At 36.9% G+C, this 14,750-nt stretch overlaps 3 protein-coding genes across 7 annotated transcripts; all 3 read left to right on the top strand.

Annotated features, from left to right (window-relative positions):
• The first annotated feature begins 1,493 nt into the window (after positions 1-1,493).
• Positions 1,494-4,153, top strand: LOC112276786 (uncharacterized). Of its 2 annotated transcripts, XR_016500605.1 has the most exons (3): positions 1,494-2,107; positions 2,298-3,779; positions 3,961-4,153. XR_016500605.1 is itself a non-coding variant. In XM_024508481.3 (2 exons), exon 2 carries the CDS (start codon positions 2,711-2,713, stop codon positions 3,344-3,346), a length of 636 nt encoding a protein of 211 aa, XP_024364249.1. In that variant the 5' UTR covers positions 1,497-2,107; positions 2,298-2,710; the 3' UTR covers positions 3,347-4,153. The 2 variants fall into 2 exon arrangements, 1 of the variants encoding a protein (XP_024364249.1); XM_024508481.3 differs by having other exon boundaries at positions 1,497-2,107; positions 2,298-4,153.
• A 1,630-nt stretch (positions 4,154-5,783) lies between these two features.
• LOC112276297 (uncharacterized) lies at positions 5,784-7,815 on the top strand. Its single transcript, XM_024507436.3, has one exon. It carries the CDS (start codon positions 6,192-6,194, stop codon positions 7,314-7,316), a length of 1,125 nt encoding a protein of 374 aa, XP_024363204.1. The 5' UTR covers positions 5,784-6,191; the 3' UTR covers positions 7,317-7,815.
• A 3,006-nt stretch (positions 7,816-10,821) lies between these two features.
• On the top strand, positions 10,822-14,481 carry LOC112276643 (protein MANNAN SYNTHESIS-RELATED 1). Of its 4 annotated transcripts, none has more exons than XM_024508132.3 (7): positions 10,822-10,954; positions 11,160-11,394; positions 11,877-11,961; positions 12,322-12,392; positions 12,654-12,739; positions 13,025-13,604; positions 13,868-14,481. In XM_024508132.3, the coding sequence occupies exons 2-7, from the start codon at positions 11,284-11,286 to the stop codon at positions 14,210-14,212; spliced, it is 1,278 nt and encodes a 425-aa protein (XP_024363900.1). In that variant the 5' UTR covers positions 10,822-10,954; positions 11,160-11,283; the 3' UTR covers positions 14,213-14,481. The 4 variants fall into 4 exon arrangements, with proteins under 4 accessions (XP_024363900.1, XP_073387267.1, XP_024363901.1 ...); XM_073531166.2 differs by having other exon boundaries at positions 10,843-10,887; XM_024508133.3 differs by lacking the exon at positions 10,822-10,954 and adding an exon at positions 10,978-10,994.
• The last annotated feature ends 269 nt before the right edge of the window (positions 14,482-14,750 follow it).

Raw genomic sequence — 14,750 nt, 5'->3', positions numbered from 1 at the left:
ATTTGTATCAAGATACAAGAAGGCTTTAAAACCTTAAAATTAATAAGCTTCAAAAGAAGAATCAATGAACCAAAAATAGACAATTCTTAAATTTATTTGTAATATTTGCAAGGCTTTAAGCTCGTTACCCAGGCATATCTTGATTTTCAACACAAGCTAATGTTTTATTTTATTTTATTTTATTTTTTATAATTAATAATTATCAAAGTGGCCAGATGAAGATCTTTAGTACATCTTCTTGCTCTGTTGTAAATAATTAAGCAATCTTATTTTTTTTACTTATAAAATAATTTAGGATGTTAGTTTGAATTCCAATTGATGTTACAAAATTTCTCATAATTGTATCAATAGCTGTATATAAATTATACATTATCAGAGTTATTTCTTTGGTGTTGTTTTTTTTTTTTTTTTTTTTTAAATTAAAAATTAAAATCTGCAAGCACAAAGTTTCTAAGATCAGATACGTATACATATATATATATATATATATATATATATGTGTGTGTGTGTGTGTGTGTGTATATATATATATGTATATATATAGTAGCATGCTTGTAGACATCAATGTTTCTAATCTTCAACAAAACCTTTAAAATTAATCCTTAACTTATTTTAAATAGAGGTTTACTCATATCCAATATGTTGCATCTGACATGATTGTTCCAATTTTTACTACATTGTATTCAGTTTGTTTGCATGTATCAACTCAGACATTCAACAAACATCTTTGGTCATTGTAATTTCATGTCATATATTCTTATAATGCAATTTAACCACATATTTCTTTCCAAAAGAAAACAAACATTAACCATGAATATGTTCAAACTGAAGGTTTGCAATCACATGCATTATTGTAACAATTTCAGTCATACTTTCAATTATACTACACCATTTTCATGGCACAACAAAGTAAAATAAAAATACAAATAAAAATGACCTCATCCTCACATACAAATATTGGATGAAGTTAATTGAACAACAAGCCAAAAGGTGGGTAAAGTAACTGAATGGAAGAAAAGCAGAGAAATAGTGTGATGTGGCTTAGTAAATCAATACACAATGTAAACTAATATTGACTCCACTACCCATATTTCAATTCAATACCTCTTAGTTACTAAAAGGCACGCTTGCCATGTAAAAGAGTCTCATTAGTACATGTTTTCAATTTGAAAAATATAATCAATTGCTCACTCACTTCCCTATTATAATCAATTACTTAAAAAATATCACTCCATACAATAGGGAAGTGAGTGAGCAACATGTTAAAATAAAATATAATAAAACAAAAAATAATCCCCTAAACCCAAATTCAAGGCCATGTGGGTAATCATCAACTGGACAACATTCATTTGTGGGTCAAACTTGGGGGGATCTCCTCTGGGAACACACCCACATGGCACAAACACCCAGTTTTAAGACACACCCAAGTGGCCAAAATACCTAGTTTTAGGAGAACACACCTACATGGCTGAAACACCCATTTTTAAGAGAAGAGAAACACTCCCATCTGGGACATGCCATGAAGGAAGCAAACTGTAGCGAAAGGGCCACAGCAAAAGAGGGTCATGGGTTTGAAAGATGCCATGAAGAATCAAACCACAAAGAGAAAGGATGGTCACTTACTTTCAGACAGACAGACAGCCAGCCAGCCCTGCTTGCTATCTTGCTTCCTTGCTGTCTTGCTTGCCTGGTCCGAATCCCGAGCGTGGAGCACCGCAAGGGTGTGAAAGATGCCATGTTCCTGAAAAAGATCCAAGTTCGAAGCGAATCCATGCGCACCTCTTCTACTACTTCTTCTTCTTCTTCTTCTTCTTCTCATGTTTCAGCTTCTTGGGCTTGGTGAAGGTTTTCTTCTTCGTTTGGAATTGTAGTGTTTTTGTTGTTGATGGTGTCGGAAGACTTCCCATGCAAGGCGATCCTCTTCCTCGGCACTGTAACGACAAGGATTGCATCTCAGCGTTGAAGAACACACTATCTCCTCTCCTGTATTTCAAATGACCTGAAACATGGGACGATCTACTATCCAAAACCCTTGAAGAAGCCCTGGACATGTCGTCGAAAATTCTCGAAGTAATTCAACTCGGCAAACATGAATTTATGCTTACAGGTTTTTATTATGACCTGGAGAACACTCTAAATTTTTGTGGTCTATATTCATATTTCGTAGTTGGTTGTGAGAGGCGTTTGTTTGTTTGTTTGTTTTTCTTGTTTTTTTTTGTTTTTTTTTTTTGTTTTTTTTGTTTTTTTTTGTGCAGTTAGCCGTGATTTTAATTTCCACGATTGTTTATCTTGGCCAGGCACGATCAGTTCATGTTAGCCGAATGGCAACGTCAGGAAGTTTGTAGTTGATCTTTGCTACGTTGACGTGAAATCTGTGATGGATTTGTCGCATTCCACGGCTGGTTTTATGATATCATCCTTTATTTTGTAAAACACGAGTTTCAGACGACGCAGATTTCCTGTACGCTTTCATAATGGATAACATTGATACCAATTCGAGATACCCATGTGACCTGTGGACCTAAAGCTGCAAAGTGGAGCGACTTTTTTTGTGCCGGCTATGGCCATCTCTATCTCCCTCTCTCCCTTCACGATTCTGATGAGTTCTTTGCAAGCAACGTTAACAGTGTTTTTAAGAAGACATTCAGGTGGAGCTATTCCAATCTCGTTGTCTTTGCATCCTGGAGATAGAGTTTATTAGGGTTTCAACATGGGCTTGGAAACACAGCGCATTGTTTTACGCACTCCATCCCCCGAGGACGATGATACTTTCATCTCATTCTTCTCAGACCCTATGACGATGCAGCATCTTCCAGTATTTCTCAGTAAACCCTGGGACAGAGCTCGTATGGCTGCCCGACGGGAAGCTAATGAAGGCCAGGAACTTCTGGGGCGAGCACGTAATTTCACCGTTCTTCTTCGACATGGTAACAAGGATTTAGGGTTGGAAGTCATCGGTCAAGCAGGATACCGGAGTCTTTGGATGGAAGAGAGCCCCAAGAGAGGTGAAATGGGGTTGATTTTGGGACATGCGTACCACGGAAGGGGACTGGTTTGGGATGTACATCTCGTCTTGCTGACATTTGGGTTCGAGGTGCTGGGATTAGAGATGGTAGAGTGGGTTACATCCGAGGGGAATGAAGGAATGCGGACCGTGTTAAGGAAAATTGGATGCACTGATGTCGGAGTTTTGGTGGAGGATGGCAGTGATCCACTGTGGGGTACGCAAGTTAAGTATACTCTACACAGTTACGACTGGGCGAAATCCAAGATGCGGCTGAGGGAGAGGGTGGATCGGTGGGTGACCAAGACACAGCACAAGTCTGAAGATGTTGGATCGGCGTGAAGTCTGTGGACGTGGATGTCGAAAATGTAGCATTTTCCTCTGCTCTCCTTTTGTCACACCCACAGCAACGCTAGTTTGAGGTTTTGGCCATTCTCGATAAAAGCAGAAGTCGCCTCTTACATACAGAATCCGCCTCTAGGTATTGTGTCCGGTGTCTTTTGCCACATTTACCTTAGAGGTGCTTGATTTACTTGTTTGACTCAAGTATGAGTAGGACCGGCTCACAAGACAGTTTTGCATGGCTCTTACTGAGTCTAATTAAAATAATTTTGAACTAATTCCTCTCTTTTTTAAAGTAGTTGGTGAGATTCATTTTGTGGGACTATCATCATGGCAACCAGAGGGTTGTTGCATGCTTGTTGAAGAGTGCATGCAGAGCATCTTTGTTGCTGGATGGATGCTATCATAGTCTCCAAGTGGTTCCGTGCTTGAGGTAAATATCATGCACTACTAGTTGATTTTTATACCCAAGGAGCTATATCTCGCTACATTCTTTGTATTTCATGTATGAGGTTGTGCACTGTGTTGTAGAATTTCCATTTTCAATACTATATTTTACAAGTTTTACACTAGTACAATTTTGCTAACTGTGAGCTTGTTTATATATGTGTTAGGCATGTTGCAGACATTAGTTTTGGACTTCAAAACAATGTTGGAATGCTGAAGGTTTAGTTTTAGTTTTAGGTTTAGTTTTTCCTTTTTATTTTAAAAAATAAAATAAATTTGTGTTCATTAAAAGCAAGAGAAAATGTATATATGCTCCTATTAAAATTAAAATAAAAATAAAAATAATGATTTGTTTCAAAAGAGTTAGCTGAATGTATAAATTTAGGGCATTGTTAGTGCCACCACTATTTTTGCTTTTGTCACCATAACTCACCATCAATTGTAGGCCACCCACATCCAACTCTACTTGATTGTATGAGGTGTTAGAATGTTTTATTAAAATTGCATAACTTATAGTCAAGCATATTTTTTGTGCATATGCAATCCAAGTGTCATGGTTTGTAAAGATGCAAGCAGTGTCAAGCTCACAAGAAAAAACAATGCATACATTGTAGTAGATGTATTGCACATGAGAGGAGTGTATGAGATTGTAAGAAACAACATGTTGAGTGAGTGGTGGTAGCAAAAATTGTGGTGTCATTAGCAATATACTAATTTTACATATGTTTTAAATTGATGATATGTATACTTTAAATTTAAAAAAGAGTTTAAATTAGATATAAAATAATATATAAATAATGAATCACATATTTAGTGTATTTAATTGTTTTAGAAACTATTTTAGTCTATCATTTGTTTGGTTAAAAATTTATATATCACTTTGGGAAATTTTGCTTTTTATCATAAAAGTATTTTTTGATGACAAGTTATTATAATATTATAAATTAATAGATGTAGAAATAAGTAGATGATATAAAGTTATTTGATTAATTGCAGAAGTTAAAAAGTTACATATAGTCATAATGTTTCTTCCATAAAAGTTGCATTTAGCAATGATGGAAAATAGATTGTACCTTTTTTCATTATTATAATTATTTAATTTATTATTATTGAAAACCATATATATATATATATATATATATATAGTTTCTGTTTTTGTGTGTATGAAAAAATATCTTGGATTTAGTGCTGTTTTGGTTAAATTTGAGAACAAAAAAATATGATACATTATAATATTTATACAGTTTCCTCTACTAACTATGTAGAATAAAAAAAAATTATATATATTTTTTATTTAAAAAATCGTATTAGTAACGAAACTATCAAAGAATCTAGCCTCTGAATAATATAAAAGGAAGATGAAACATAATTGTTGAAGAACATGAATGGAAGACAGAAAGAATGAGCTTAAAAGTCACGACCTCCACCTAAAGCCGCCCTACTCAGTTGCCATCTCCTAATTTTAACAAGATCCAATCCTCTCATTGATAAGATTTAAAAATGATACAAGAGTATAATTCTCACTTCAATAAAAAAATGACTATTAACAAACATCAACAACTCTCTGATTCTTAAAAGCATATTTTCCAACAGAATCTCCCCCCCCCCCCCCAACCCCAACGTGACCAAATACCGTTTATTTAAGGACTACTTTGTAACGCCCACCACCACATTTGAGACTTCAAACAAAGACTAATAAGGACATACTATTCACACACACACGCCCAGTAGATGAAAAATGCATAAGAATCGCACTTACACAACCACATCCATCCATCAATCGACTGGGAATTCATCCATATAGATTGAGAGTCATGTACACATCCATCCAGTTTCAATTCATCCATGTAAACTGAGGTTCATCGACGCACACATCCATCGACAATGAGTTTATCCGTCCAAACGGGATTTTCTTGACTCATTCGTTAAAACACACAATCATCCATCCAAAAGCGTGGATCCAACAACGCCCCCCTTCTTGTTCGCAGGGGGGGGGGGGTTGCACAGAAGATCTGATGGATCGATCGAACTCGGCGACGCCACGGCACCATTCCCACGGTCCTCCTCTTTTGTCACCACTTTCCACGCTCCCTCAGCATTCTGCATTAGCTCTCAACACGGCATATTGATAATTCTATTGTGAACGAGAGTTTCGTCCGTTAGTTTGCAGAGAGAGAGAGAGAGGGCGAAGAGACAGACAGGGGTAGGTTTCGAGGTTTGTGGAGGTAGCGAGGGCGTGTGTGGTGGTGCGTCTTCGGAGATGAGGTGGTGGTAGAGTTTGTTGGAGAGGAGGAGAGGGAATGGTTCGACGTACGCAGGTAGGGTTTGATGTGCGGCAGGAGGGAGGTGCGTACTTTGTGTCGGATTAGGGTTTGGGAGTGCAATAATTGAGGGTTCCATGTTGGGGACCGGCAAGATGAAGAAGGCGTTGTTGTCGAAGCCAGGGGAGTGGGCGGACTCCGTCGGGGATAAATTGGGGCGGTTTTTGCCAAGCCGGAAGAACAAGGATACCCTACCGAGGAAAAATTCTGCGCCCAATTTGGTGAACTATGGTGCTGAGGATGATGTGGATGTGCCGATTGGGAGCCAGTGGGATGCATTGGACAATGACGGTTGCAGCAGAGGAGTGCCGGATCCTCAGGGGCCGGATACGTCGTCTCTGTCTGCGTTTCTGATGAATCTTTTGACGTCTGACAAGAATGACAATGGTGGAGGTAATAAGTCTTTAGGGTTTGGAAGAGGCAGGGCTGGGGCTGAGAACCAATCGCCTTTGCAATCGCGGTTCCACAGGGAGCCGTCTGGGGCAGCAGAGGAGGAAGGGACTGCACAGAATGGTGAGTTTTATGATGTCGATTGGTTGCTCGTGGATGAGCATGTCAAGGTGAGCGACCCGGTGGGTATCCCTCCTCGTAATTCAAAAAAGAAGCTGCCAAGTAATACCCCAGATCGCTTGCCCGGAATGTCCGACCAGTCACGTCTCCTTTCCGACGATACTCGCTGCAGCATCCACCCTGCTCTGCCGACGCTTGCCAGAGGTCGACGATGGGTGCTACTCTACAGTACTGAGAAGCATGGAATGTCGCTTCTTACTCTGTACCGGAATAGTAACATGATGACTGGGCCTCTGTTACTTGTTGCCGGGGACAAGGAAGGCGCCGTTTTTGGTGGCCTGATAACGGCTCCTTTAGTACCATCACCGAAGAAGAAATATCAAGGGACAAACGACTCATTTGTGTTCACCAATGTCTCGGGAACTGCAACGATCTTCCATGCCTCAGGCTTGAATAGATACTACGTTCTGGCGATGTCGGATTCCCTCGCACTGGGAGGCGGGAGCCACTTTGCTCTTCACATAGATTCAGAGCTCCTGCATGGTTCAAGTGGCGAATGTGATACCTTCGGGAGTTCATGCCTTGCAAACAGTGAGGAGTTTGTCCTCAAGCATGTAGAGCTGTGGGGATTTGACCACACTCAGCGTCATGGATCGTTGACTGAGCCGTCACCTCTCATGTCATGGTCATGAATTCAGCAATTCTGAATCAACAGGTTTGAGCGCAAGATTGCCCACCTGCCAGACAGCAGATTTGTGTCCGTCGTAGCTGCATCTGCGGAAGCTATGGCACCATGTCTTCACCTCAATTTTATTGGTTAGCCACCTTCGCTGGCCCAAATTTGGATTCTTCTCCAGCGAGTCAAAGCACACTGCAAACGCTTAAGTTGCATTGGATTAGACTTAGTTGACTTAAGTGAAGGAGAAGAATCTGAGACTGCAGCATAAGATGGATAGACATGGATTGGTTGGCTCCACAGTTCATAAGAGCATCATCTTCTTATTCTTCAGTTGGTACATTACCAAAGCCTTGGGTGAAGTTTGTGTATTTTACAAAACACCTCAGTAGTAGCGTAGAACTTCTGTATTTTATGATGCTGGAACGAGTAATAACTCTATAATTGTAATTAGTGTAAATTTAAACAGTAAAAGAGAACTACATTATGCTTCGATTGAGAGCATCTTAATTCCATTTTCAGGGATGTACTGTTGCTGTGATCTGCTTGATGCGTAGCTTCCAATTATAGCATGTTAAATATCTTCGGAAAATCTTTGAAGCTGGACAGCGTGGAACAAATGAATGTTGGAAGTTGTGCATTGTGGTGTCGTTTGATCTTTGCCCACTTATTTTTATGATGCTTTCTTTTTATTCTTGCTCATTCCTCACTATCTTTTGTGAGGGATTTGAAGAATCTGTTTCTTCGTCAACCTCCTTGTTATTTTCTTATTTCTTTGCAACATTTGGTGGAGGGAGTTGTGCAAATTTTCTCTCTATTTTTATTTATTTTTTGCTTTTAAAGTATCTATGACTTTACTAATTACTTTTGGTCCAAGTATTTTTAATGTTATTTTTTTATTGTAAAACTTCTAAATGGTTTTTTTCATTATTATTATTTTTTTACCGAACATCTTGAGATGTTGAGTGCTAGCTCTGTAAAAACTCACACCTAAACCTCCACAATATCAAATTTTATTAAATCTAATAACACATGTAAGGACCACCATTATCCAACTTAGCTTCTAAATCAAACTTAACTCAGAAACCAAACTTAATTTGACTTATACAAACCACACTTATCTTGGGTTAATAAGACCTAAATTATAATAACTATTTTTAATAAAAACCAATAGATAACTTGATTAGTAAGATGATTAGATCAATTGTGATAGAACATGACAAAACAATAGAGGCCAAATTCAAGATAAAGTCATAATAAAGTCATAAACTCTATGAAATATAATTTGACTCTATGGATAACTTGATTTCTATTATGACTTGATTATATGATTTCTCATGATAACTCTAATAATAAGTTATCAAATATAATAAAGTCATAATAGAAATCATGGAAATAATCTTATGACTTAAAAAAGAGTTACAAGAAAAAAAAAATATATATATATATATATATATATATTGAATTCATAAAATCTAAATTTGATTAATTTATGAAGTTAAGAAATACAAAGTAAAAGAGGATAATTTAACATTTTCTTAAGAAAGTAGAACATTGGTAAACATCAACCTTGCACACACAGAAAAATAGAGAGTTTGAAGTCTATTTGCTCTTCTTGATAGAATAATAAGAAAGTCAAACTTTAAGACAAAAGAAAGAAAAGAAAAAACCTCAAAGGTGCCCTATTTAGCATTAGTAAATAGGTGCTTAAATATTAAATAAAAAGGTCTAATTTTAAGAAGAAAATAAAGTACCCATAAAAATAAACCACTTCTCAATACTTACAAATTTCTTTGTTAAATGGATTAGAGAGTTTAAATATAATATCTAAAGTTTTATATTACAGTGTTAAAAAAAATCATATAATAATAAATAAAGAAAAACTTTTATAAGAACAAATTTTGGCAATCATGAAGAGAAATGATATAGGATAAAAAATAAAATAAAATAAAAACAAGACAAACAAGTTATAAAGTTGAAAAATGGAAGACATCATGAAAAAATGTCTAATATATGTAAGTTATACATGTTAAGAATTGAAAAAATATATTTCAAATAATAATGATTATATTTACTATTTTTATTATTATTTAATGTTATTATAAATAATATTTCTTATATATAGAAGATTGTTTAGTTGCTACAAAAGTGAAAGAAGTTGTAAGGAAGATACAATGACTATAAGGATAAAGACATTTTATACTTCTAAAGTGGAAGAAATGCATTAAAACCATATAAAAGAAAATTGTGTGGTGTGGTCATGAAAGATGGATAAATATATTAAAAACTAAAAATAGTAATTTCAGCATTAAAAAGTTATAATTAGACCATTCTCAATAAATAAAGAAGTTGTTAAGCAATCAATTCATTATCAAAGAAAAAAATTAGGATAATCCAACCTAAAAAAAGATATTGCTTAAGAAACTTCTAAAAATGGCCCCTAAAACTTGTTTGATACAAAAACAATATCTATAATATTTTTTCTAAGTAGTTAACCTCTTAATTTTGGTTTCTTTATATGTAGCAATCTAATAATATCTAAAAGATAGAAAAGATAATTTATATTAAAAAAGTCTTATTTATAGATTTAATGGCCAATAACTATTTTTTTGACAATATATTTTTAAAAATTATACAATGATTTAATGTTATACTACTTGGAATTTCAAGAAAATAAGTAAAGAACAATAGAGAGTAGAAATTTCATCAAATATCAAGAAGAAGTCATAAATAGGTTGTTTGATTCACCAATTATAAATAAGAATAAAGATGTTAATGCTTTCAAGTAAAAAAAGTTATCATTGTAAAAATAGAATCTAAACTTTTGAGTGCTACAATGGATCATAAAACTTGTATGTACAACTACAAGTATCAAAAGAAATGGTTGGGTGATGGCTTAACAACAATTACAAGCTATTGAATTTTGAAGAAATTTTGGTTGAAAGCCATTGTTGGTTTATTTGAAGAAGAAGACATCAATAATAAGACAAATAGCATTTGAAACTAACTTTACAATTGATTACAAAAGAATTGGTAACATTTTAGTGGTTACATGCAATTTCTTTAAAGGTGCAACATTTGTTATGAATCAATTCAATACTAATTAAAAGTGTAGAAGTTTTGTGCAAGTTGAGTATTAGTTTAAAGTATAAAAGTTTGGTTTTTCTAATGGTATGTAGTTTAAGCATTGTAACTATATGTGATTGATATATTTACTTTTTTTTTGTACAAATAATGTATTATTTTATTATTATAGACATCATCCTAATAATAAAAAATAATGTTAAAGTGATGTTTTTTATTTTAATTCTATATGTTCTTTATTCAACCATTTGATATTTTTCTTTGCATACTTTATCAAAGTTACATTCATAACATGATTGTGAAAAAACATGTTGATTGAATACTTATCAAGATTATATAATCAATTTTCTTAAATTACAAGATAACTACAATTAATTTAAAAAACATCAACTTCTTTAGGAATCTGTAAACAGATTTCTTTTCTGTCTGTGATTGCAGTCCCAAGCTTTCTTTCAGTTTGCCAATGTTGCTTCTAACCTACACAGTGTGGCTTATGACATTAGGTTATGATTTCGAAACTGTGAGGGTGCAACAGTTTTTGAGGAGACCCACAATTGTTTATTGTTGCAAGTAATTGTTTTCATTTTAGTGGAATCGGCGCTTCAGCTTTGTCAGCGTTTGCTTCTTTTCAATTTTTGAATTTTTTGCTTGTTTTGTTTTGTTTTGTCAATTGGGTACCGTTCAGCGCATCGTTTGCTGACTATGAGAATATGTTGTAGTGTTGAAGTCCAGTTTGTGCTGAACCTAAGTTTGTGCGTGGGCGGGTGGGATGCAGTGGAGTAGTGGAGAGGTGGGGGAAATGAAATCATGGTTAGATTATGAGGGTGTTAGTGAAGGTTTGATGGTGAAGGAATAACGAAGCAGACGGCATTGGAGTGGTCGCTTAAGTGGTCATCACAATGTTGGGGTTACGGAAAGGAGTGATCGGATTCCTCGGCTTTATGTTCTTGGTCTTTTCTTACAACATTCTCAACAACGGGCCTCTTCAGATACGATCCCAGGCTGGACAGGTATGTTGCTCCCATATCTTCCAGCTTTTTGTGTCAAATAACAAAGAATAGTTTTAGGTCGAGCTTGAATCAAGATGTAACTATTGTATTGCGCCAATGCTTTGGTCTGATCTGGCACGTAACAAATTGTTAACGAATTCATGCAAGCATAGATCAATGCTGTAAGTGTTTGTGCTTGATGTCTAGATTAGAATTTTACTTTAGAACTATTCTGGTAGCCGACGCGGCTTTCTATGGAAATCATCCAGGATTAGATCCAGTTTAGGGATTATCAGGACATCACACTCCACAAGCTTTGTTTGTTTGTTTGTTTGTTTGTTTGTCTGTGTCTGTCAGTTCGATGTATCCTTGCATGGAAGGCGCCTCTAGTTCTGTCCTGTATATATAATAAATTATACTTTTATTGTTTTTTCATGGGCTTCAAAGACTGCGTTTTCAGATCCCGTTTTCGTTTCAAGATTCGCAATATTATGTTTTTGCAGGTCCAATCGTCTACAAGTACCCAAATAAAGTTATGGGGAGTTCCGTTCCGACCACTTGAACCATGTTGGACTGAACCTTCTAGAAGTGAGTAAACGGCCAGGTATTATCATTACCTCTGTGGTTGCGGAAACAGCAGGCGTTCAAATTTTATTTCCCGGATATTGTTCGTTCAAACTGGCAAGATTGACTGATAATGCTGTGATGACATTCTGATATGCCGTTGAACAAGCACAATAATTGCGATTCGCCATCTTTTATCCTAGTTTACTTGCTTCATCATAGTATTAAGTTAGACCAGTTTCCTTCTAGTTGTAAGGTAGAAACCTCAGAAATACTTCTCGAGCATCGCCGGGGTTCCCTTGCTGCTATCATAACAGCTACAGAAGATCTGTCCACAATATTTTAATGAGGACGAACGTTGAAGTATGTTTTCTATGTCATCAGAGAGCAATCGAAAGGAATGGGGCTACGTTCTGGTCAGGTGCTCTCAAGGGCCGCACCACCACCGGTTTCAGGTATCTTGTACACAGTAATTAAAATAGCTACATCGTGAGTCTTTAACCCAGCCACTACAGAATGGGTTTAGGATAACAAGGTCAGACTTAAACAGGCTATGCGTATTTCATAGACCAATCATGCTTGAGAATTAGGATTCATGTAAAATCGCTTATGTTGTCCCCTGATTTGTTCATCTCCTTTTTTTAATTTCGTAATGATCCACTAAATTTTCAGCATAACCGATTAGTCGATATTGGTTGGGTTCTGCACTCTGCCAGATTGCGGATGCGGTGATTGTTGCTCGCCAGTTAGGAGCTACCCTTGTGATACCTATTGTAAAAGAAGGTTTAACCGAGCTGGCTAGGTATGAATTGCTTTTGTCCATGTACCTAAAGACCCCTGAAGATTTCATGCTTTATGAAGTATATCCGAAAATACTTTGTTTGAGATGTTTTCTTCATCCTTTTCTTTGAAGGTTTTGTACTCTCTTTGATTCTCTGAAGAGCATCTAGCTAAACTAGCCATTCAGGAAATTTTTGTTCTTCACTTATTCGTTGATTAATAAAAAAAACTTCTGTATTTTTCCCGTAAGCTGAACTTGCAAATCAGTGCAACCATTGATAGTGGGAATCATGGGTATGGTGTGTAGTAATTTTGATGACTTATACACCGTCAAGCACTTCATCGCAACTTTGGAGGGAGTTGTTAGAATAATGGGGCGGTTACCTGAAGACCTCCGGGGTTTAAACCACACCAGTATACAAGTTCCTTACAGAATCACCAAGCCTTATATCGACCAGAACATTCGGCCCATCTTTGAGAAAAGCACGGTAATCGTGTTGGATGATTTTTTGCCCAGTATGGAAGATGTGGAAGAAGAACAAGACGTCGAAATGGAGGCCATTCGGTGCTTGATCAAGTACAAAGCCTTGATGTTCCAGTCCCAGATAGAAAAGCTTGGCAACAGGCTGAACAACAGGATGAAGGAAGCAGCTCAGAGAGCGGGTGGAAAGTATGTTGCGGTGGATTATCGATCTACAGACACGGCTTGTGAGGAGGAGCGTGATGTTGTTCATACAAAGTCTAAGCGCTGCCTGTCCCCTCGTGCCCTTGGTTTGTTGTTGCAGTCGCATGGGTTTGCTCGTGAGACAGCAATTTACTTGACTCAGACTCGACTGGATGAGTCCTTCGACCCTTTGCTCAACCTCTTCCCGAATGTCATTACCAAGGTATGCGAACTAAAAATCTTTCTGAACCACGTTTGTTCTGTCAATACGTTTGCGGTTTCCTGAAAGTGTGGATTGCAGGCATCCTACGTTACACCGAGCTGTTTGCATCCAACTTCTGTTGCAGTGAACCCTTCTTATCAAAGTTTTCAATTCAAGTTAACATTACCTTCCTTTACCCACAAGTTATCCTTCCGAGTGCTCTATAGGTCTTTACTTGGTTTTCTGCTTTCCATCTAAGCTCCTATATCTCCATGTTTTGGCAGGAATATAGCATGCCATTCAACGAAGAGAGCCAGTTTCTCTACTCTGGAAGGACCCAGCTGGAGCTGGCCATAGATTTTTACATCTGCTCACACAGCGATGTGTTGGTGCCCATCCACTCCAACACATTCTACACTGCAGTGGCAGGGGAGCGCATCAAGCTAGGTCTCCCTCATATTCTTGTACCCAGCCTAGTAACCAGGCCCAAGCAGGCCACCGAGACCACTCTTCTGCTTGGTGTGTCCCAGATGGTGGCCGCAAAGACCCATCCAGCATATTCTTGCCTGTGTGAGCACGGCATGAGCGAGAGGCTTGCCAAAGAGCCCACCTCACCAGCCTCAAGTTAACCCTCCAATGCTCAACCACGTTTGACGATTCTGAAGATGAGCTATAAAATGGTGGATCTGATGATCAGTTTCAGATGAGCTTTTGCAGGTTTGATTCTGTTACCGAAACCCTTGCACTAGTTGCCCTTTCAGTATACTTCGTGTATTTGAGAATTATTTAACGTGTTCAAATCAACATGGACCTCAATTTGGACAGTCTTGTTTTTGCAACCGAGTTTGAAGTGTTACAGCTATATGAAATGGATAATCATGTAATGCCTTTGAAAGTAGCTTGTGCCTTCTCTATTCAATTTCTCGAAAGTTTTTGTGTGGAATGAATTTTGCTGTATCTTTTTTGGCATGCAAAAGATTCAATGTTTTTTTTGGGAGTTTTTGTTGTAAAACACTCAACAAATGAAAAACTGTAGTTGTGTGATTTAAGGCCCTGTTTGCAAAGCTCAGTAGTGGTTATTTTGTATTTGAAAGAAAGTGGCTGAATAAGATTTAATATTGTATAGAAAATCATTCAACGTTAGACAAGATGGAGTATTAAAAATTA

Source organism: Physcomitrium patens, chromosome 24 (assembly GCF_059467195.1).
Source record: "Physcomitrium patens ecotype Gransden chromosome 24, ASM5946719v1, whole genome shotgun sequence".
NCBI classification, from domain to species: Eukaryota; Viridiplantae; Streptophyta; class Bryopsida; order Funariales; family Funariaceae; genus Physcomitrium; species Physcomitrium patens.
Note: the sequence above shows the minus strand (reverse complement) of the source record. Positions and strands in the feature narration are given on the sequence as shown.